This window comes from Colletotrichum aenigma (genome assembly GCF_013390185.1).
Source record: "Colletotrichum aenigma strain Cg56 chromosome Unknown KSG_Cg56_contig01, whole genome shotgun sequence".
NCBI classification, from domain to species: Eukaryota; Fungi; Ascomycota; class Sordariomycetes; order Glomerellales; family Glomerellaceae; genus Colletotrichum; species Colletotrichum aenigma.
In genome coordinates, this window is record NW_023500907.1 from 1 (window position 1) to 22,841 (window position 22,841).

The 22,841-nt window shown below is 51.2% G+C and overlaps 2 protein-coding genes across 2 annotated transcripts; both read right to left on the minus strand.

Moving 5' to 3' along the window:
- Nucleotides 1-10,167: 10,167 nt before the first annotated feature.
- On the minus strand, nt 10,168-11,250 carry CGCA056_v000001 (Pristinol synthase; the record flags this gene model as incomplete). Its single annotated transcript, XM_037315262.1, has 3 exons — nt 10,168-10,252; nt 10,301-11,146; nt 11,198-11,250. 3 exons carry the CDS (start codon nt 11,248-11,250, stop codon nt 10,168-10,170), a joined length of 984 nt encoding a protein of 327 aa, XP_037185889.1.
- A 2,753-nt stretch (nt 11,251-14,003) lies between these two features.
- On the minus strand, nt 14,004-16,949 carry FSR1 (Non-reducing polyketide synthase fsr1; the record flags this gene model as incomplete). The annotated part of the gene is made up of 4 exons (XM_037315263.1): nt 14,004-14,010; nt 14,057-15,177; nt 15,242-15,496; nt 15,558-16,949. The coding sequence occupies 4 exons, from the start codon at nt 16,947-16,949 to the stop codon at nt 14,004-14,006; spliced, it is 2,775 nt and encodes a 924-aa protein (XP_037185888.1).
- Nucleotides 16,950-22,841: the final 5,892 nt, after the last annotated feature.

Here is a 22,841-nt window from a genome sequence, read left to right on the forward strand (position 1 = left end):
TCCAGCTCTTCGTAGTAAATACTAGCAGCTTCGAGGTAATGGAAAGATGCCTCCAAGCACCCTCAGTGTTACGCCCACACCTACACCCAGGGGCTGACCACGAAGCCATCACAACAACTATCCCTATGAGTAGGGCCCAGGAACAGGGACGCCAGGATAACCAGCTCTCAGTCCCGGAGTCAGCCCTACCACGGCTGATCGACCTAGTAAAGGCTGGGGCTACAGCCTTACCTACTCTAGGGGAACTGCCCAACCCAGCAGAGCTGGACACCCTAGCTGCCCAACTGGTCAGCCTCTTCCATACAGCTATTCAAGCTGTAGGCAAGAGACGGACTAATCAGGGTAGGGGAGCCCCCTGGTGGACAGAAGAATGCTCAGTAGCCCACCAAGCTGCTATTAAGGCTAGGCGCCAACAGGCCCAAGAACCTGGGCTGGTCATACCTCCCCCTATCCTAGAGGAGCAAAAAGTCTTCCTAACAACTGTGAGAAGGGCGAAACGCACCTACTGGACTGCTAAGATCGAAGAGGCTAAGACAGACCAAGACCTATATAAAATTATAGGCTGGCGGAAGTCTAGCCTAGCAGTTAAAGCTCCGCCTCTAATAGTGGAAGGGCAGACGATCAGCAATACCCACGATAAAGCCCAAGCCTTGCGAAAGGCTCTACTTGAGCGATTTAGTGCTACAGACGACCTATCTGGGAACCCTTTTAGTACCCCAGTGGTTGTAAGTCGTATTATACCCTGGCAGAATACAGTTAGCATAGAGGAAGTACGCCAGGCTACTCTGACAAAAGCTACAACCCCTGGGACTGATAGGATACTACAAAGTTGCTACAATGCACCTGGGGATTAGTAGCCAAGCCTATACAACAGCTCTTCCAGGCCTGCGTTCAAGTAGGCTATTTTCCTAGACCCTTCCGCAATGCGGAAATTGTCATGACCCAGAAGCCAGGGAAAACAGATTTCTCTAAGACTGGGTCTTGGCGCCCAATATCCCTGCTGTCCTGCTTAGGCAAAGGCTTAGAGCGGCTGATAGCAAAGAGGATGGCCTACCTTACTATCCTAGAAGGGGTTGCCAGCCCACAGCAGGTTGGAGCCCTACCAGGGAGGGCTGCAGTCGACCTGACAACCTGTCTAACCCATGAGATTGAGAGGGCTCTAGATACAGGGCTTACTGCGACGCTAGCAACAATGGACGTCAAGGGGGCGTTTGATTCCGTCTTACGAAACCGACTTATTGTCAGGCTACGACAGCAGGGCTGGCCTAGTAGCCTGATCAGACTGATCTACACCTTCACCTCTAGCCGAACAGCCTGCGTCAGGCTAGAGGATACTACTACAGAGGACTTCCCTCTATCCTGTGGACTACCGCAAGGCTCTCCACTATCCCCTATCCTCTTCCTGCTCTATATAGCTGATATCCTAGCTGATGATCGGAAGCTACGGTTTGGCTATGCAGATGATATAGGCTTAGTAGCTACTAGCCCCTCGCTAGAAGAGAACGCTACAGCCCTAGGCCAGGAGATCAGTAGCATCCTCAGCTGGGGAACAGAAAATAAAGTCGCCTTTGACCCAGCTAAGTGTGAGGCAATCCACTTCAGCAGAAAACATCAACAGACAACAGACCTACCAGATATCCAAGCCAGAGGCCTAACTATCAAGGCCTCAATAAAGCCTATAAGATGGTTAGGGGTCTGGTTTGATAGGAGACTCACCTTCCAACACCATGTAGGAATAAAAGTAGCAGCAGCAAAGAAGGTAGCCTATTTCCTACAGCACCTTACAAACACAAAAGGGGGGCTCCCAGCAGCTGCAGTTCGAAAAGCAGCTATTGCTTGCGCCCTCCCAATAGCCCTATATGGAGCTGAGACCTGGTATGCAGGCTTGACCAGACCAGCCCTGAACAGCAGCACCAGTATAGTCGGCACAGGACAGAAGGGTTTAGCCTGTAGAGTCGGAAGAGTTATTACAGCAGCAGCAAGGGCTATCCTACCTGTCTGGAGGACCACACCAACCAGTGCCCTCATCCGAGATGCTGGCCTACCAACAGCAGAGGTGGCCCTTGAGGCAGCGCGACTACGCTTCGCTACACGCCTACAGAAGGTTGACCAACAACATCCCTTGGTCCCAAGGCTTCTACAGCCAGGGCGGCAGCAGACCAGGCTCCAAAGAACAGCTGGCCTCTTACCTAGGTGCCCAAGGCCAGCACTCCTACAGCCGCAATACCCCCTAGGGTCTCACCACCCTATAGTCACACAGACGAAGGAAGCAGCAGCAAGGATCTTCCAGGCCTGGCTTAAGACTGTGCCAGATAAGCATACTATTATCTACTCAGACGGCTCTAAGGCCCCTGATGGCGCTACAGGGTTTGGCTTTGTTATATACCGTAAGAACAAACGTATAGCCCAGGGCTGCGGCCGCCTCAGCTTAGCAGAAGTGTTTGATGGGGAGGCTGAGGGGGCGAGGGCAGGGCTCCGACGGGCCCTCCTTACCTCCCAGGGCCAGCCTATACATATCTGTATCGATAATACCAGCGTTATCCAGGGGATCCGAGGCAGGGTCCCAGACTCCTCACAAGCGGCCTTCCTTGAGATCCAAGAGGCAGCTAGGACGTATGACATACGAACCCATTGGTCCCCAGGGCATGAAGGCATCAAAGGGAACGAGGAAGCAGACAGCCTAGCCAAGGAGGGCACAACCATGCCAGCCCCTAGGGGCCAACTAGCCACCCTGTCAGGGATCAAACGGCTAGCTAGAGAACGTATATGCCGCCAGTATAGAAAATGGTGGAAGCAAGATGCAACACCCCGCTATACCCAACTAGGGCTTAAGGCTTCCCTTGCCTGCCCCCCTGAACTAGCCCTGCCACGGGCTATACTCCATCATCTCCTAGCAGCCCGGTCAGGCCATGGAGACTTCGAACAATACCATCAACGCTTTAACCATACAGAAGCACTGCTTACCTGCTCCTGTGGGGAGGCAAAGGAGGCAGACCACCTAGTCTACTGCCGAAAGACCTTAGCGAGGAGGCTTCAGTGGCCCACCCTCCACCCCTCTAGTCCACAGGAGCCTATAGGACCAATAGGATCTCTGGATCGATACTACAAGGGGCTAATCACTGATCATGAAGGCTTCCAGGCCTTTCTCTGCGTGACAGATTTCTTCCGGAAGATCTGCCCGCGGTACTAGGGCCTAGGTCTGAACCTAGGCCTTAGTAACGAACCCCCCCCCCCTCGTAGAGGAACTGACGAGTATAACGGAACCAGGGAACCAGCGGGAACTAGGGACGGATAGAACACATAGTAGCCTATGGGCAAGATTTGGAGGACGTTAGGAAGAGGCGTGTACTGTAGAGTATATAGCTTGAGCCTGCGGCCCTCCACGCCATATACCCCTCGGGAGGTCGGCCGCAAGGGCGGCTGCGCCCTTGCCGCCACGGCGTTAAATACAACAACAACAACAACAACAACAACACTGCGATAGACGCAGCTGAGACGAAACGCAACGGTTGTTCGGTCTGTTTCCAAACGGACGATATCTGGATTGAGCTGCAATGGGCGGCGAATGCTAGCAAGATGGTGGCTTTAATGCGACAGATAGGGAAGAAGGGTGGAAGAAATTATTAACAAGATATGGGGAGGAAGAAGGGCACGTGGTTACTCCATGAACGAGGGTACTGAGATTGGAAAGGCAAAAATGAATGCAGTTTGAGGGTAGTGTTCCCAGACTGAAAAGTGCAAACGTCATGTTCAGCGACGGTAGAATAAATAAGCCAGAAGTAGCGATCAGGCTTAGCATGCTTCTGGGTATTATTGACGTGTCTTTTGCTGCAAATCTGTATAGGTGTAAGACTGTGGTAGGGAGTGAGGACGTCGTATGAGTGTAGATCGGTTTCTACCGATTTCATTGGCCACGAAATGGTGTGAATGGTATCACGACCCACCGCAGCTACATAAGGTTCTTATCCGGTTAAGGTGTCGGCTCCTTCGGGAACAGAACGGTGTCGGGAGTTGTTTGATTGAGTGGGTTTCGAAAACCGTACGTGACGAATGAAAATGGTTAAAAGGAGCGGCTGCGGCTGAGACGTTGGAGATTGTGAACATGGGATAGTGATCCCTGAGAGCTTGGCTGGAGGGGCAGCAAAAGCAATAACTGGGAACCATTTCGGGCCAATCATTTCGGTCATATCTCAGGAAGAGAAAAGTGGAAAGACACGGCTCTTTTGGGGTGGTCTGCACACCTACGCCACCATATTCAACACCAATTAATCCATCTCGTCTTTTCGCAAATGGTTCTTCATCCTAGTTTTATCCATTAATTACTATAATACACTACACCTATGCACTGCTGCCAACTCATTCTCCGCGGTTTCAAGCGTATGTGAGAATAGACTACGGCACATATGTGTGGTGGCGTTACTTAGCTTCAATCTGGGGCTTTTGGATGGCTTTTCGCATATCCTCTGCGTGCTGAGGTTATCGTAAAGCAGGTTGCTAATCTCTATGAACCTCTCAGTATACTATAGCGATGACCTGATGTACCTCGCCACACTGCGGAGATTCCTCACTAGACCCCTCTTCCTCTACATTCCTCAATCCTCTTCGGCGTTGCGAATTTCAATTTAACGATTGGAACTCTGCTGGGGCGTCGCTTGATGAATACTACGAGGATAGGGCCGCACCTATCATACTAACTGCGTAGCCAACGGATTAAATACACCGCTATTCTTAACCTTTTTCGATAGAACATTATAACATAGACGGATAGAGAGGGCCTTCAGACAGGCACTGTTGTTGCTAGCGATGTGGAATATTACTGCCACCCTAACTCGTTCTAGTGTCCTGATATTGTGGACAGGTAAACTTACCTCATCGTAAGAACGAAGTTCTTTTCGACCTAGGCACTAGGTTAACAGTAGAAAATTCATTGTATGATATTCGGTTGACTCGATTGTTAATGAGGTGACGTATTAAGATAGTAGTTGCATAACTGTTAGGCGAGATCTACATATTAAACAAGAAGTAACTCTATCTGGATATATCCTATGTCCTTCTTCTCACGACCAATCGCAAGCTACATTCAAGAGGGTCTTCAATCACTGTAGCATGATGGTTCTGATGATCGACAAAGTCTATACAATAACGATATTATACTACAACTTCATATAGAAGGGTTGCTATGCTCACGAATCCCTTTCTCCTGCTGTAGGGGTCGTACATGACAGCTCTGGTGAGTAAGGTACAGGTGTTATGGGAATCTGTGACTTGAACGAGACGGACGACTGCGAGGACCCGGGTCCAGGTGAATGGCAATCGCCTTGTGCAAAGGAGGTAGTGGTGCAAAATAGTTCAGGAGAGGCCTTGACGCATTCTCGGAAAGGGAGGGAAGGGCATTCTGCAGTGTCAAGAGCTTTACCTAACCTGTTAGCAAGTCCATTTTTAATATGAACTCTAATGTGAGTTACAAAAACATAGCAAGAATGCATTACACATACCATTTATTTGCATCATTGCTCTAGGAAGAGCTTCGCTGTCCCTGGACGGTGGGTAAATGTGAGGGATTGTCGACGAAGATATCTTGTTGATGGGATGAGATAAAGTAGATGGCGAAGTAGTGGGACCTACGCCGGCGGCAGGAGACGTGGGACCTGCAGGGGCTGGTTTGGAGATATCTTTCGAAAACGATAAACCAGGGCCGGAGTCTGTGCCGGTGCCATTTCGTGCACTATCGACAGGCGTTTCGGGTTCAGGTGAGGAAAAAGAAGAATATTTTGGATAGATGTAGTCGAGGGATAGGTGACGAATGTGACGGGAGGGGGAGAAAGATGGGTCTGGTGAAACTCTGGGAAGTGGTTTTTGTCCAGACGGTGGGGTCGCAGTGGGAGGACTAGCCTGAGGCTTCCGCGACCGACCGCGTCGGAGCTTCACATGATGACCAGTTTGCTCCAGCGGAGGACGCTTTCGAGGCCGACCACGTCCACGCTTCGGCTGAGGCGTATCTTCGGGCCTCAATGGATGCTTCCGCGGACGACCCCGGCCACGCTTCAGCGTCCCCTCTGAGGTGCCTGTCATGGTGATGTTGATGTATGGATTTAGGAAGGGATGCTTGATATTACTGATAAAAAAAGTGAAGGTTGATGTGGAATTAGGATCACATCTTCATCAGAGGAATGTACTACTTTATATAGAAGAAATAAAGGCAGTAGAACTTGAGATAGTCCATTCAATACAAGGCTTAAAGTCACGGATTTCTAGGGTGAGACCACGGTTAGGTTAGTGTGATGATTTACATCCGGAACGGAGACCGCATACGTGGGTTAGCCAATAAAAACGGTAACTTGATCACAACACCGAAAATGATTATGCGGGTTTCAGTGTGGGTCAAATAATACCACAACTATTGGTTAGACATACCTAGAGAACGTGAGGGGAACAAGGATTATGGGACTGTGGTGTAGCTAACAGGTTCTATGAGTACCTGTAGAGGAGTTTAGGTGGGCAATCTCTGTGTAAGTATATTGGACTTACTGCGTCGGTCTAGTTCGTGCGATATCAATTATGAGATAGATGGAAAAAATCTAGAAAAAACAATGGAAGATGTAGTTTGTAGTCATCATGTAGCTGAAGCTCTCTAAAAGCGTGCATCGCAGACATCAGGACGTCGAGTACTGGAGTTCATACGATTGGAATTATCATGAACATAGATACATGTATCTAGGGCTATTATGCAGGTACATAATGACTTGTTAATGCCTGGGCTGAAGGGGTATTATAACCGTTTCTAAGGTGGGAATCTGGTTACTGTGCTGGATTGCGTGATTCGAGTTAAGAAATGAATGTGTGATTACGTACAAGGTCACTTGTGAGAAGGAAATGTATCTCAAGGACCGTTTTTACTATAGGCGAACCATTTTTTTGGTGTTGTACCTTTTCTGATAAGAAACCAGGACCGTGCGCAGATTTTTTCGACCAATCCTAACCAATTGTCAAACCAAATTTGGTTTAGGGATTAGACTCCTAACTGTTAGGGTAAGGAGATAGCGTTCTTTACTACAAACGCTCGCACAAACCACACCAAGTACAGCAGGTTCTAGATCGCCTTGAAGCCACTGGGCTGGTTTATCACGCATACACCCACTCTTCCCCTTCGATCGGGGAGATATTTGTCTACATCGAGGACCTGCCGAGATCTTTACGCGAGAAACTTAACATCATGCCAGGGGTGGGCCTACGTTTTCATTTTCTTTCGACCTTGGACTCCAGGCTAATGACGTTCCTCCCAACAGGTCCTCAAATGCTACTCATGGGAATTTTTTCGAGAAGAGGTTATGAACAACCAGGCCCCACGAGGAGTGGTAGGCAGCAGACATTCAGCCGATGCTGTGAACAGTAGCATTCACGAGCGCCGAGCGGAGACCGAACCCATCATCGATACGGCTTGGCATCGCTCTCAGATCTCCAGTGCCCCTGGTCAGGATTGGTCACCTGAAGGAATCTGGTATGCGCCCGAGCGAACCTACCTGCACGAGTATTTTCACGACGACACATTGGGACAGGGTCAGTACATATACGTGTATGAAGATGGGGTCACAGATGGCTTTAAGGTACGTCCGAGTGGTTCACCACATAGGAACAGCGCGGTCGATTTTAGCATCTTGACTGACTCTCATGTCTCCGCATAGGCCAAGGCAGAAGACAATTTGGAGTTGATCAGCCTGGAATATCCCATGAGAGGCGGAGATGCGAGCGTAGACCACGGGACTCTAGTTGGCTCTTTCGCCATATCCTCCTCCGGCGGTATTGCTACCAAGGCCACGATGGTAACATTCGACGGTTCCATGCAGTTGACCGGTACCGTTCGATACGAAAAGATTTTAGCCGGTCTTTTGGCCATAATCAAAGACATTGAGTACGTGGACAAGAACAAGGGGCGAGAAGGACGACAAGGAAAGTGCGTCGTCAACATATCGTCCGGCGTATCTTTTCTAGCAGCTTGCGTGTCGGGATTCACACGACAGTTTCGTGAGTAATACCCCAATTTGCCAAGGAACGTCCAGGGCGGTTTCGTTGAGGAAAGACTGACACTGAGCAAAATAGAGATACTTTTGAAGCATCTCCAAAATTCGTTGGGGTGCGTCGTTGTTCTCGCAGCTGGAAACTACGACGATTGTTTCGCCTATTCAGATCATTGGTTACCTCAAGCGTTCAAGTTCCAGGAACTTATACCCGACTTGATGATCATTGGTGGCTCGGGACTCTATGGGAAAAGGTCGCTGAACAGCTTGCCATGGAATGATGGAACCGATAGTGGAATGGTTTACGCTCCGGGCCTGATGTTGGAACTTGGGTCAAGCACAGATATTTATGGGACGTCTTTTGGTATGTTGAATCCCGAGAACATGCATGTTCGTAGCCATCTTGTTTCACGATCTGACCTGGACTATGGCAGCTGCCCCACAAGTAGCGGGATTATCCGCCTATCTCCGCGGCCTGGACTCTCCATACGCTCAAGACTTTCGCGATCCCATAGTGTTGGTCAAGATGATCAGGTATCTTTCCAGAAAGGTGAAGGCCGTCGATACCCGTGTCCCCTCCCCAAGCCGACCTCCCAAGGCCGGAGATGTTGCGGAGCAGCCCGATAGACCTGTGCGGGTTGTTTGGAATGGCAACGTAGGAAAGGAAAATTGCTTCACCGGATATAGCACCGAGTTGGCAAGAAAGATCTGCGACCAGTACATGCTCCCACTTCCTCCTCCGGGAAGCCTTACATCTTGGATTCCCGACTATGGGGTTAGTGATCGCCTATGGGCAGGCGGCGCCGGCGGTTCACAAGGGGATATTACCTGGTAAGGATCATTACTCATTGTTGTCATCCTCATTATGGCTTATGGCTGACGCTTGTACGTAGGGAGGAAGGACCCGCCTCGCCGACCTGCGAGGCTGACTGCGGGACGCTATGCACCGGTTACTACTGCGTGGCGAAGCCGACGGGGAGCCCTCCCGATTTTGGCGATCCTGTAAATAGCCCCGGAGTCACCTCGACAACAACGGCTAGACCAGCGACAACAGTGCCACCTAGCCCTCCCGCTCCAACCGAGAAGCCTGAGCCTGAGCCACCCGTGGTGCCCTCTGCAGACTGCTACTATTGGTGAGTGAAAAAGCGCCGAGTTGACGTTCTTTTCTTTTCATGACTAACTGTAATTGACAGGGACAAAATCCTGTTCTATACGTTTGAGATCTACAACATGGTCGGTTGGGCTGACGGCGGCGGGGACAAGCTCCGGGACGAGATGAATGGCTGTGGCGCAATCACGGATTGGGACTGGTACGAGCAGGGTGGCACTACGTTCAAGAGGGTATGGTTCAATCTTCCGTTGTTTATCAAGGACGGCTGCGTCGAGCGTGCCATTGTGTCCGCAGGTGGTCCTAAGCTTTCCTGTGTCGGAAAGGGACTGGAAGACGGCCCGCGGAAGAAAAGGGACTTGGACGTAGGCAAGGTTGCTAAGGCCCTTCCATTGACCGTCCCCGCCACAACGAAACCAATTCCAGTCGCACCTAGTCTACCGGAGCGCACAGCCGGGCCGCCGTACTCATACGGCACGACGCCACTGTCGCACTCTTATAGCCCTCTGTGGTGGTCTTCCGAGAGCCAGTTAGCCGTCACCACAACCGTGGGCTCGTCCAATCTCGATAGTAGCACCAGGGGCTTCGAGACCATCGTCCGACGGACCGACAGGTAAATGCACAGAGTCGACTTTCGTGCATCATCTTTGATCCTAGTGACTGGAAATGTATAGAGATAGATAAATGCTCTTAGCTTGGGAAAATTACTAAAGCAACCTTGAGCAGCTCGTGTGAAGCTTGGTTAAGTATTCGTCACCTTCTTCTTAAATATACTGAATGATGTACTTCGGACTGCTTTAACCTGTCGCGCACTTTCACGTGAGAGTCCCCATTTGTTACAACATGACCCGCGTTTTTTATGAACCAAGGTATATGCATCTGTCTTTTAGTATTATGAGATTCTCTGGCGAGCGTGTCTGACATCACTTTTCTGAATAGAGCTACAGCTGTTGATAACACATTTGCCAATACCATAAAACTAAGTACAGAGCAATCGCATGTACTTTAAATAATTGTCCTGTTCAACTGTGTAGAAACATGTATTCACGCCACTGCGTCAACTACAAAGACCCAACCTCCTTCAGCATCCGGGGTGATATCAGCAAGGCAGTACCTCGGAGTCCGCACACTGTCGCAGATTGTCAGCAGTATTCAGATCAGATAACGAATAACACACCTCCAGAGCCAACTAGTTCTGCACATGTTTTTGCAGTTGTTGACGAGGACTTCGATGTCTTTCTCATGAGGTGTGCCTTTGAACCGTCGAGTAGCCTTTTCGGCAGCATCATCAAGGGCGTACACCTCCAGCTGCATGCGAGCCGCGGCACCATCAACCCCTCTTTGCACGTCACCATCAGCTAGAAGAACCACAAGGTTCTCGACAAATCCTTCTTTCACCTCTTTTCGGAGGCTGACAATATCGTTTAAGATGAAGCAGATAGCCACAGCAGACTCATACAGTCGACACATTTCTGGCGTTTTCATAACCTCTTCTGCCATGTGGACGTTGTTGGCGAATTCGAAATTGACAACCACCTGCATTATGCAAGATGATGCCGCCCGATAACCTAGATACTCCTCGAGGGATGGTACCCGACCTTGATGTCGATTCATAGCCTCATGATGGTAACCGTCAAGAGTAGCGATAGCCTCTCGCGCGATTCGCGAGCGGTAGGCATGGTTGTCGCCAAATGTCTTCATGACGGCGCCCGCATACTCCTTGAAAGACGTGACAGCATCGTGATCGCGATACTCGTATCCATTATTATCACCCTTCTGAGAGAGTCCCAGACTCTGTTTAATGAATTTGCGACAGTCGGCAAGTAGAATCTGCAAAGCCGCATAGTCAAATCTTTGAGGTAAGGAGTATTGATCGAGGAGGTCGTCGATGATGAACATCCAGACCTGAAAGGATGTAAGGGCTGTCATAGTATCACAAGTTGCGAAGGGATACCAGCCCGCTAGCTGGTCGGCCAATTTGGCTTTGGTAAGGCGAGCTCGGACGGATTCGTTTATGGCGTGACTGGTAGTTGAGTTAATCAGGCTTTGAGATGCTCTTCGTGGATCTTCTTACTTCTCTATGATACTCGTAACTTTGCTCTCCACCGTGTTGGCGTGTGGATTCATTTCTTTGGTCCAATGCTCCATCATCTTTCCAAGGTCTGGTATACGTATTCGCTGGCCATGAAGTTGAGCAAGTATCGACGGGCGGGTTTGTTGACTCTTCTGTGAGGCTCCCGAGCTCAACGGCTGGATCAATGACGTGACAGCCGATTGACGGATTATCTGAGCCATGGTTTATGAGGTATGATACGTCGTGAAGAAAGATGTTTGAATGGTGACAGCAAATGATGTTGCAGCTGGTGAACAAGTCAAGCGACGGTAATTATGTAAATTGCACACCGCCTGTGCTACTTATTTAGGAAGCAAACAAGGTAATCTGGAAGTATTGGAACAAACCCTTGGTTAGGATTTCTCCTCAAGCGGTCCGTCTCGCACGCATTAATCTCCGTAAGAGGAAGTACTTCAGCTTTGTAGTCTACAGTGAAATTTTCAGCGACGCGAAAGCGAGGTAGCTCGCTAACACGACTGCAACTTTGGCAAAAAGCAACCTGATGCGGAATGTCTGTCGCCAATCTCCGCAAGTCACCACCTCTCAATTCAGGTTGAGAGTTACCTTAGGTCTGGTTCGCGTCACATGTACTTGCAGTCTCCGGAAACATGGCCCATGATTAGTGTTGGCCGGGGGTTGGTTTATGTTGTTTTAGAGTTATTAGTGCAACCCTCGCACGCATGCTTTTGCACCATGGTTAACACCATAATCAGCGAACCAATACAATTGTATCCCACGGCAGCTGTAAGTGAACTTAAGAAAGCTGGGTAGTTTGTATCCATTGATGGGGCTAATAAGCCGCCCCGGGTGCCGAGATTGGTGGGCTTGCGGACACTTGACATTCAGATGAGACACTAATTAAATCGGCGCACTGAAACTCGCCATCTATGCAAGTGGCTAACGAAAAGTTCGGAAAATACCCATGAGCCCTTTGCGGGATACACGTCGATGACTTGGGATGAGACATTCCGACGCGCTCGGACAATTGCGAGGCTGTCAAAGCCGTGCCACCCAAAGCTTGTGTCAAGGAATCGCCTCCCGCAGTTCAGATGAATTATGTCAAAGTTATCTGATGACATTACCACGGAAGACTCCGTGCAGGGCTACTGTGAAGTCAACATGTAACCCTAACAGCACAGCCGGATCAGGGGCTGAGCTGTGTCCGGGCGAAATTAGTCTATTCGACCAGGTTTCACCTAGGCGTATACATTCTATGAGTATCTGAGCTCAAGGGGCTGATCAGCAACGTGTGAATTTCACTCCGCAAACTAGATCTCCTTGCGTGACCCAGGTTGGCGTACAGAAATCAGAGTTGTGAGAGTGTCCTGTCGTTAGCTTGACACGTCCTACAATTTCGCCAAACTGCCTTCACAGTGAGTTACCAGTTTACCAAAAGAAAGGCGTCATACGAGCATGTTTACTGGTACTATTCCACAGTAAGGGAATTTAGTTCGAAGGCACTATAGGCGCACTCATTTCACGTCATCCCTCTGAAGCTCACACAGCATTGTTTGGATCTGCTGACAATAACGGGATTCTTTCATAATACCTCACTCAGAATGATGGTTTCGCCGAACGTACAAGCAAAGTTTGTTCCGGAACGGTGTGGTGACGTAAATGACATATTTCCAGCCTCGCACTGACAATAGTGCAAAGCCCTTTGGGTAGGAAAGAAAACGCACCACACCATCACACGCAAGTGGTAATTAATGGTTTGAAATTCCGCAACTTGGGTCGATCAGGACTCTTCACATCATCAGAAGACTGGAAGTTATTTTCCGAACGTGCACCTCATGCATACTAAAACGAAAGCGATGGTGATAAAGAAATCGACGGACAAGTCATCATCTACAGACAGATGACCTTGTTGACAGCAGAAGCACACACAGGGAAGGACGTGAAGGTTACTTATCCTGCTTACATTTAATATATATGAAGAAATTGTAGCCATCACTCTGAATAAAGTTCCGGTCGTCTTGCAGGCCAGGAAACTGATCTCTGGGCCCGAACAACTCGCATTGAGTCGATCAAGCCAAAACAAACGTATCACTGGCCATGCTGCGTCCATTTGCGGGGCGCACCTGTCCCTTGCACAGCTTGAAGGCCTTCGCTCACGAACTGTGCTAGTCGCGACACAAACGGCTCTCTCTGAGTGAATTCCATCAGCAAATGATCGAAGATTCAAAATTGAAAAGGAAAGTCTGAGATGAGCCCAGACGCACACTTACCATCAACGAAAAGTGATGCGCTCCCTCAACTCTGTGACATATGATATCTGCCCCTGGCAACAGCTTCACCCACTCGTTCGGCCCAAAATCCTTCCTCTGCACTGTCAAGAACTTCATTCCCTCTGTATCATCCGTATGTGGAGATAGCGGCGGCGCCCCCGGCCGGTCAACAAGGCTCTCCCCTGCCCAGATCACGTCTACTCTCAGTTCTTGTCCCAGTGGTACTACCAATGGCGTAGCGCAGTATCTCTCCAGCACTCCGATTGTCCCTTCGAAGTGTGGTATCAACCACGCTGGCAAGTCACTGTTGCCTTTACCCTCACCCCAGCCGCCAAAAACACCCAATCGCTCACAATACTCATAAAAATGCCTCGGCAGCCTATCCATCCCGTTGTGAGGCGGCGGCGCGTCGATCAGCACCAGCTTCGCGACCCTGCAACCTCTCTCGCCTAACATTTGTGCGGCCCGAAACGCGAGCGACCCGCCTGCAGACCAGCCTCCGAGCACATATCCTTTCTGAGGTGACGGCGGCTGCCGCCTCAATATCTCAGGTAGGTAGCCCTCGCCTAAGAGCCGGTCGAGCGGCGCGCACGCCATCGTGGCCGTGTCGCCACGTAGGAACGGGCACATTAGGCCGACGACGCAGACGCCAACACCAACGGGCGGAAGAGAAGCGTACGATGTAGCGCTGCCGGAGCCGTCAGGAAAAAGGAAGAGAAATGTGTGGGCGGTCTTTGGGAAGCCTTGGAGGATAATAGACTTGCACGGAGGAATAGCGATGGTGGATGATTTGTCCTGTTTCTGAACGTCGGGGATGGTAAGGGACGTGTCGAAGCTACGTGGTGTCGCACTACAAGAAGTCGCCATCGCCGGCGAGTCACCCCCGTACAACCACTGTTGGTTCTGTTGTGGAGATACAGACGGCCCTTTCCTGCTCATATCATCTGGTGACACCGGGCTTGTAGGGAAGATCCCCTGGCCCGCCCCATCAGCGGGCTTTGTCTGTATTCTGAGCGTCTTCTGCGGCTTCGGCGTCTGGGGCGGACTACACGGCACGGCTGTTTGCAGCACCCTTGAGGACGTTGTGGCCATTTTCTCAGCTATTTTGGTCTCTTGGCTCAACATATTGCTGAACACACGCCGGGGGAAAGCGTTCACGGAATACTGTAGGAAAGCCGCCACGATGTTGTTCTCGCGAAGGACGATGATGTCACCCGTCCACTTCCGTGTCCGGCCAACTTGTTGCATGCGCACATACACCGTATATTCAAGCCCCATGTCGATTGTCTCGAACAGGAGCATATCCTCCCAACCGTGGTTGATGTAAACGGTGTGCTCTAGATCGGTTGCGTCGTCAAGGTTGAGACAGAACCCAGCTGGCTGCGTAAAGGCATCGATAATCGCTGGGTGCGCAGTGTAGTCGCCATGACCAGAAAGATCGCCGGGGAAACGGACGAGGGCAGCGATCTCATGTGTGTGCTGGTCGAGCACCAGGGATTGAACGAGTCGGTGATTGCGGTGAAACTCGGCTAGAGAGGAGACCACCCTATACGCCATGCTGCCGGAGATATGAGTGGTGCCGGGCCGGGAACGCAGAGAGGACACATTGATACGATGAGATTCGCCGGAAGAGTATTGTTGGAAAAGGGATAGAATGGAGTCGTCGGTGATACGAATGGTGCATTCGGCGTGCTGTTGGGGCTTGCCAGAGCGCTGTCATCAATTTCGTCAGACTATGTTTCATGACTCTGTGAGGAGCTTAGGCAGGAACACTCACGCTCACAACGGCGAATTTGCACCGAGCAGTACGAACAGTCCAGTCAGCGTGTGCATGGCATTGTAGCAGCTGCGACCCCGGACCGTTGTTGCCAGCAACTAACGCCTTGCTGACACTCAAGTCAGCAATAGTGACGAGATATTTATGCGTTTGGGCGAGCTGCTTATGAACTCCGAGCGCATGTTTCCTTTCGTGGTTCTTCAGTATCTCAACAAGGTAATTTCCAAGCGTCATGGCAATATCCGCGAAGACGGACTACCATTTGTCTACGTCAGCGCCGTTTGCGATCAACTCAGAACCATTAATGAAAACTCACCGGCGTACATAGCCGCTTTCCCTCTACCAAATGCCCCTGAACTGCCTCCCTCAGATCCGGTCTCGCCAGATCTGCCTCCGTTACCAGATATAGCCCGTCTCCCACCATCAAGTCTGCCTCTGTTATGACACGGTGAATTGTCGTACTCTCCAGGCCGTGATCTTTTACCTTGCGCGGTTTTCGTGTTCCCTTCTGCGCCTGGCTCAAGGCTGTGTTGAGAGACTGTCCCGCGGACGACGCGATTGAGATAACCTCCGGCAACCCAGTCCCACTCTCACTCGTCTCGGCGTGCTCGCAAAACCGCTGTAGCACGAGGTCCCAGCGAAGCGGACGTAGAAGCATGTCATCGACAGCGGTGCGCATAAGTGTGACGAAGTCAACGGCCTCTTCTGGGGCCTCGCCTGTTGAGGCCGAGATCACCGTCAGACATGCGGGCGTCGTCGCCACTGCTGGGTCCAGGAACGCCAGCAACCTAGCAACATCCTTCTTCGTGTGGAGCAATGAGCTATGAAACGGCCCGAATATCGGTATCGGCAATATCCTCACGCCGGGAACCGCTAGCCCGTCCGAGTCCGCCAGCTCCGCTAGCACCTCCGGCGGCCCCGACACCGTTACCGAGCTCGGCCCCCATGCGCTCACCCAGTATGACCCTTTTCTTGCCTCGCGTTTCCTATTGTCAACCTTTTGCAACCAGCTGCTGGCAGTGTTCCCAACTTTGCCCGCGAGCCGCTGCAGGAAGACTCGCAGCCCCTGAAACGTGCGCTCGTCCGCGGCCGACACCGCCATGCTCCAAGGCTGCTTCGTGCCTGTCACTGGTGCGGTATCCCGTGCCTTCCGATCCACGACCAGACCCACCCGGAAGGCAACCCGGACAGCCTCTATACCCAGCGGGACCAGCTCCGCTAAGCCGGCACTGCACCCCACCGCCGCAGCAGCCAGTGCCCCGGTGCAAGTGCCTATGACAGTAGCGTTCCCGTAGTGCTCCGCTGATGGGGAAGATTCGACATGTCGAATGAATAGCAGCACCTGATATGCGACAAGCAACGCCATATCCAGCGCTAAGCAGCGGTGGGCATCGTCGCGGTCGGAGTAGTGCGGGTGGGAGTAGCCAATGTTACGGTAATGCCACTGCAGGAGCATGTCGGCTAGGGTGCCGGAAGGGCAGAGGTGTTTGACCTTCATGGGGTTGACGAACTGGGCCAGATCGCGCTGGATTTCACTCCCGCAGCGATGAATGAAGAGGGAGAAGGGCGATGAGGGATCAGGGAAGGTCTGTTGGAAGGCCTCATCGTCTAGCAAGCGCTTGAGATCGCGTTTGGGGGTGCTGTAAGCTTGGTCGCCGAAGAGGAAGATTTTCTCCAAGGGTTTGGCATTAGGGGGTGATAGGGCCATAGTGAGATGATGCTGGAATCTTTCTGCCAAGGTGTAGTGACGACTGTCTGTTGATTGAATGAGATTCTGGATTTTAACTCCTGCCACAAATTGGTCTAGAGACCTAGACTGGCTTTCGATGAGATATTCTACGAATCCTTTGTATTGTGACAGTGACGGATCAGCACTTACAGCCTTGCGGAGGCAAGATACCATGGTGAGGCAGCCCATCCGAGAGAGGCTACCCCACAAGTTGCCTCATGGTATTGCCCAGGTTTGAGTGCACAGATCGACTTTTTTTCTTCAACATCTCCTTCTGTGCCGCACTCATGCCCCCCTGTGTCAGCGTTGAAAATTTAAGTTTTAAGCCGTACGCAGGGATGCAAATGCTGTTAACTCACGTTGACACTCCCGATTGTACTCACTGGGTCTGTATCAGGTCTGTGTGTCCCCAGATGACCCAACGCAGCTGCTGCTTGGCCATTTGCTGTAGATCTTAAACCACATGTACTAACCGTGACGTGGTAGTTTGGTGACATCTGTTCTAAGTATAATTTGAACGCTTTCCAGAGCATCCTGCGTTATGCTTTACCTCAAGTTGGGCTTCTATATAAACTCTTGTGACACACCTCCCTAGTATGAGGCTTTTTTCAGCCCGGATCCAGGAAGTCACTACTTAAAAATATAGCAACCGAGAAAGAATCATGTGAGACTGAATTAACAATTCTTTTATAGGCGGGTTGCTAATCCTCCATATGGTATCCCAATTTCATGAATGATGCGAAGTAGCTTATCATCAAAAATATTTTTTCTGTAATTTATCGAGTAGGTCAAGTTCGATAGGTTCAGCAGCAGCAGTAACTACTAGCGTCAACGCTCTCAGTGTGGAAACCATTCTTGGTATGATTCTTTCGTTGCTATGGTCTACTCCGATGGGAGCCTCCGCAACATCCGCCACAACATGTCAAATGCCAGACACGAGCTTCGCACGGGTGGTTTTGGTCTGAATGGTGGGTTTCCACGGATAGAAATAGGCTCCAAACTATCCATTCCACGGGGAGGCGAGTTTAAACTGGCAACCCTCAGTTTATTGACTTTCGCATTAGTTGTTTCACTCAACTGAGACACGGATCAGCCGTTTTAGTACGACTTGTCTCCGTCGGCGTCGCTGCGCATGCCTTCTTCCTGCATAAGCAGCGGTCGCACACAACTGATCGCTACTACTTCAAATTTGCGAATGTTAGTCGAAAGACTAGGAAATTTGCATCGGACGACACCGCGAACTGCCGAACGCCGTCGGTGCGTCCGTCCCGCCGGGTCTGGGTGCGTGCACGTTGGTTAAGGTTGGTCTCAAATACGCATGGCTTTCTTGTTGCGGACTGGGCGATCCAATTGAGATCTCCGATGTGTAGGCGTTGATTAGTCGACAGGTGAACTGATGTGCCGTGCCTCTCTCGCCAGATCACCAAAGGGCCGAAGCATAATGAACTATGTCAATGTCAGACTACCTTGTCAGATAACACGGGAAGGTCGGAGGGAGGTGAGAGGCCGTCTACGGAGATTCTTTGGGGAAATACGCGAGCGAGATGCTGTCGCCAAGCACACAGGCCGGCGATGTGCCAGCTCGCATTCAAGACATACCAAGAACCGCAACATGGGCGCCAGCCTTGCAGGGAATTTGCAATGCTTTGAAGCCGAGAGAGCTGGGAAGTTAGACACGAGGCTTTCTCCATGCCTGCTTCTTCAAAGTAATGTGACTAGCTTCGATCGGCCACACGACCAGGGAGTGAACAGTATGCAGGATCCGGCAGCAACGGCCCCAATTTCTTGGTCACGCTATTTAGGTAGCTGCCAGCCTTTTCGTGGAAACATGCTTCCGGTGACCGCCAAAGGACATCGTGCTGACTTTCAGTAGCAAAAGTATATAGATGCGGCAGAGGCGGCAGCAATCAAGGGGAATTTCGTCTTGTCGGTTCAAGTTAGACTTCGCTTAACTTGACGCCAGGCATTGTAGTCAGAGTCACTCAGGTCAGGCAAGTTTGCCTTGATCGATATTCGACTCCGAGCCGGATCTCAATCACTTGCAGAGCCGGTAACGTAGTCTTGGCCTTTACAAAATACCACCTTGTCATCTAATAGCTACATGTGTTGCATTAATATTTTTCTTGGGTTGTTAGTGTCTATACACAACATTTTTATCGTCTGACCAGACTCAGTCTATCTCCGCTATGACGAACCAAACGACTTCAATTCAGAATCCGTACTAAACGTTGAGTATTGAAATGACAACAACACGGTACAAATTTGGATGTTGCCCATGGAGCCTGACATCACGTGTGTGTGACTGTGTGTACTTTGTGCTGGACTAGATCACACATGTTGCCCACGCCAACACGGAACGATTACTCCCCTGACCATCCTTCTCTTCTCATCACGCCCCTCGTCCATTTTTCCAGCTCTTTTGGAAGCCCCACATCCTTTGCTGCGCCACTCTGCCATCTAGGCTCTCCGAATCGCCGGAATATTTCCAAGTAGCCACCGGCTTGTTCAGCTTCCATTTCCTCGCTTGCTGCGCAGAAGACGCTATTCCAAGAACCTTTATCAGCTGACCGTACGAAGCCAAGCACTCGAAAGAATAAGAGAACAATCATTATGATCGACCGTGGGCGGCGAAATTCGGACTCTGCAACCTCCTCGTGGTGCCGCCTGGGAACCTATCTTTTCTAAAGGTAGAGCCAGTGCAGAGACGTTACGGCGCGCAAGTGCAAGTGGTGGCGGGCGCTGCGCACGAAGTTTTTCTGGTGCGGCGGAAGGGCGGGATCGGACCAGAAGTGAGGGATTTTGGCGTCGCACAAAAATTTTCACACGCGCCACCAACCACCAAAACACCAGCAAAACCGACAGATATCGAGAGACCGAAAACCGAAATGCGAACGCGAAGCTGCCCAATTTCGAGGGAACTAGGTAAAAACCACCCGACACTGCTTCTCGGGGCAGAGACAGGGCACCCTCACGCCTCCCAGATCTGGGAAATACCTCCAGACAGACAGACACTGAGGCGGGTTAGTCATGGGATAGATGGAGGCTACGCCGGCTGGGTAGCCCTCAGGACAGCCTAGGGCAAGACATGGTCGGCCTGCCGAAAACCAGCTGTGAGGCTGGAAGCACGGTCGGAGACGGCGGCGGGTAACGGGAAGCTGGCCCGGGGGGTTGTGCCCTCGGACAACCAGTGGGCCGTAGCAAACACATTCGAGCAGCAGGCTACAGAAAGGAAACAACCCCGACTCGCACTCGGGCTGCTGGAGGAAGGAGGGTGTTGAAGAATTGCCCCTAGGGGGACCGGTCGGATATGGTATCGCCTTAGGGCCCGGCCTCCGGGCCCGGCCCTCACTCGGATCGTACCCGGGGTATCACGGCATAACGGGAGGAACGCTTGGGTCACCGCTCGCGCCGGGATGGCGCCGCGCGCTTTGGAAGCTGGTAGGGTGTCGCTATTGTGGACTGGACGTAGGGGAGGACCTGAGAAGGGGTGTGTTTGGCTCGAGAGGACGGACGCGCATGTCGGTAGGCTTAGAGAGGGATATGCCCTTGCGGCCTGCTTAAGGTGCAAACTTCTATTTGGGTGGCTAAGGACTGGGCGGTGGCGAGCCGGTGGTCTGGACGCCCGCTAAAGGGGCTGGCTACCCCTTTGACTATTAGGACCCCTAGGTACTGAGAGGGCTCCAGTAGACTCTCTCTCCCTGTTTTGGGGAAAAGGTTAGGGATTGCGGACTGTAGGAAATAGAAGCCTAGCTAGCCAGGCCTGCTCCCTAGGCAGCACACAGCAAGCAGAGGCCAGGCTGGGCACTACATCTAAGCGCCCTCGACCCCTCACACCTACACAAGACTCAATTGTTGTTGCAGATACTGCTAGCATAGCTGGAAGCAGCAATAGTATGGATGAGGATGAGGCTGAAGACTCTGAAGCCCTCCCCCTTACCAACCGCCCTATCTGCCCGCTTCCAAGCAGTAGCAGAAGCCAGAGGGTAATACAGAAGCCTGACTACAACGTTATTAATGCCTATACCCACCTCGATCTCGACTCAGAGCCGTAGGCTCAAAATGGCTACCCCACGGGTACTACGGGTCGCCCAGTGTAACGTGGGGAAGATCAGCCCAGCTCATACAGCTCTCCTAGAGCTCTGCTGGGCAGATCAGATCGATATAGTACTGATCCAGGAGCCCTGGATAGGCTATAGAGATAAGATGCAAATCAACACACACCCAGGCTATAACTCTTACGTACCAGTTGACTTCTGGAACAGCAGGGACACAAGGCCTAGGGTTATGACCTACACACACAAAAGTCTAAGGTTACAAATACAGCAGCAAAGACCTACCCTATCAAGGGATATCCTATGGATCAAAGCGGGCGACATTACTATTGCAAACGTCTATAGACCACCAGGTGAACCCACAAACCACACAACAAATACCCTCCTAAGCTATCAACCGCCGGAGAGAGCCCTTATTGCTGGGGATCTCAATGCTCGCCACTCCTCCTGGGAACCTGGCTCCCAAAGCCGGAACCGAGGGGACGATATTGCAGAGTGGGCTGAAGGCTGTAATCTTAACTTTATTGGGGTAGCTGGGGCTCCAACCCATACCCATGGGCATATACTCGACCTCAGCTTCTCAAATATCCCCTTTACAGAGGCCTGCATCAGCCCACACCTACATCCAGGGGCTGATCACCAAGCTATTATAACGACCATACCTATAAGCAAAACCCAGGACTTGAGGTGTCAGACTAGCCACCCTGTGGTCTCAGACTCATCCCTACTCCGGCTAGCCGACCTAGTGAAAGTAGGGATCCTAGCCCTGCCTACCTTAGGGGATACACCTACTTCAGCAGAAATAGACTCCCTAGCTACCCAACTAGTCAGCCTCCTCTCTACAGCTATCCAGGCTGTAGGGAAGAGACGGACTAACCAGGGCAGGGGAGCCCCCTGGTGGACAGAGGAGTGCTCAGAGGCCCACCAAGCAGCTATTGAGGCTAGGCGTCAGCAAGCCCAAGAACCTGGGCTAATAATACCACCGCCCATCCTAGAGGAGCAGAAGGCCTTTCTGACCACAGTCAGGAAGGCAAAACGCGCCTATTGGGCTGCTAAGATTGAGGAGGCTGGGTCTAACCAGAACTTATATCAGATACTTAGCTGGCGTAAGTCTGGTCTAGCTGTTAAAGCCCCACCTCTATTGGTAGATGGACAGGCTTTTAACAACAGCTATGATAAAGCCCAAGCCTTACGGAAGGCCCTACTAGAGAGATTTGACGCTACAGACGACTTCCATGGGAACCCATTTGCTATTCCTATAGTTCCAAGGCGTCTAATACCCTGGCAGCAGATAGTCAACATTGAGGAAGTACGCCAGGCAACTCTCACAAAGGCTACAACCCCTGGGATTGATGGGATTACTACAAAGTTACTACAATCCATTTGGGGCCTGATAGGTGTTCCTATACAGCAGCTCTTTCAGGCCTGCGTTCAGATAGGCTACTTCCCTAGGACCTTCCGCAAAGCAGAGGTAGTTATGATCCAGAAGCTGGGAAAAGCAGACCTCTCAAAGGCTGGATCCTGGCGCCCAATAGCCCTCTTATCCTGCCTAGGCAAGGGCTTAGAGCGGCTGATAGCAAAGAGGATGGCATATCTCACCATTCTGGAAGGAGTTGCTAGCCCACAGCAGGTTGGGGCATTACCAGGGAGGGCTGCAGTCGACCTGACAACCTGTCTAACCCATGAGATCGAAAGAGCTCTAGACTCAGGGCTTACTGCAACTCTAGCGACAATGGATGTCAAGGGGGCGTTTGATTCTGTCCTACGAAATCGACTTACTATTAGGCTACGACAGCAGGGCTGGCCTAGTAGTCTGATT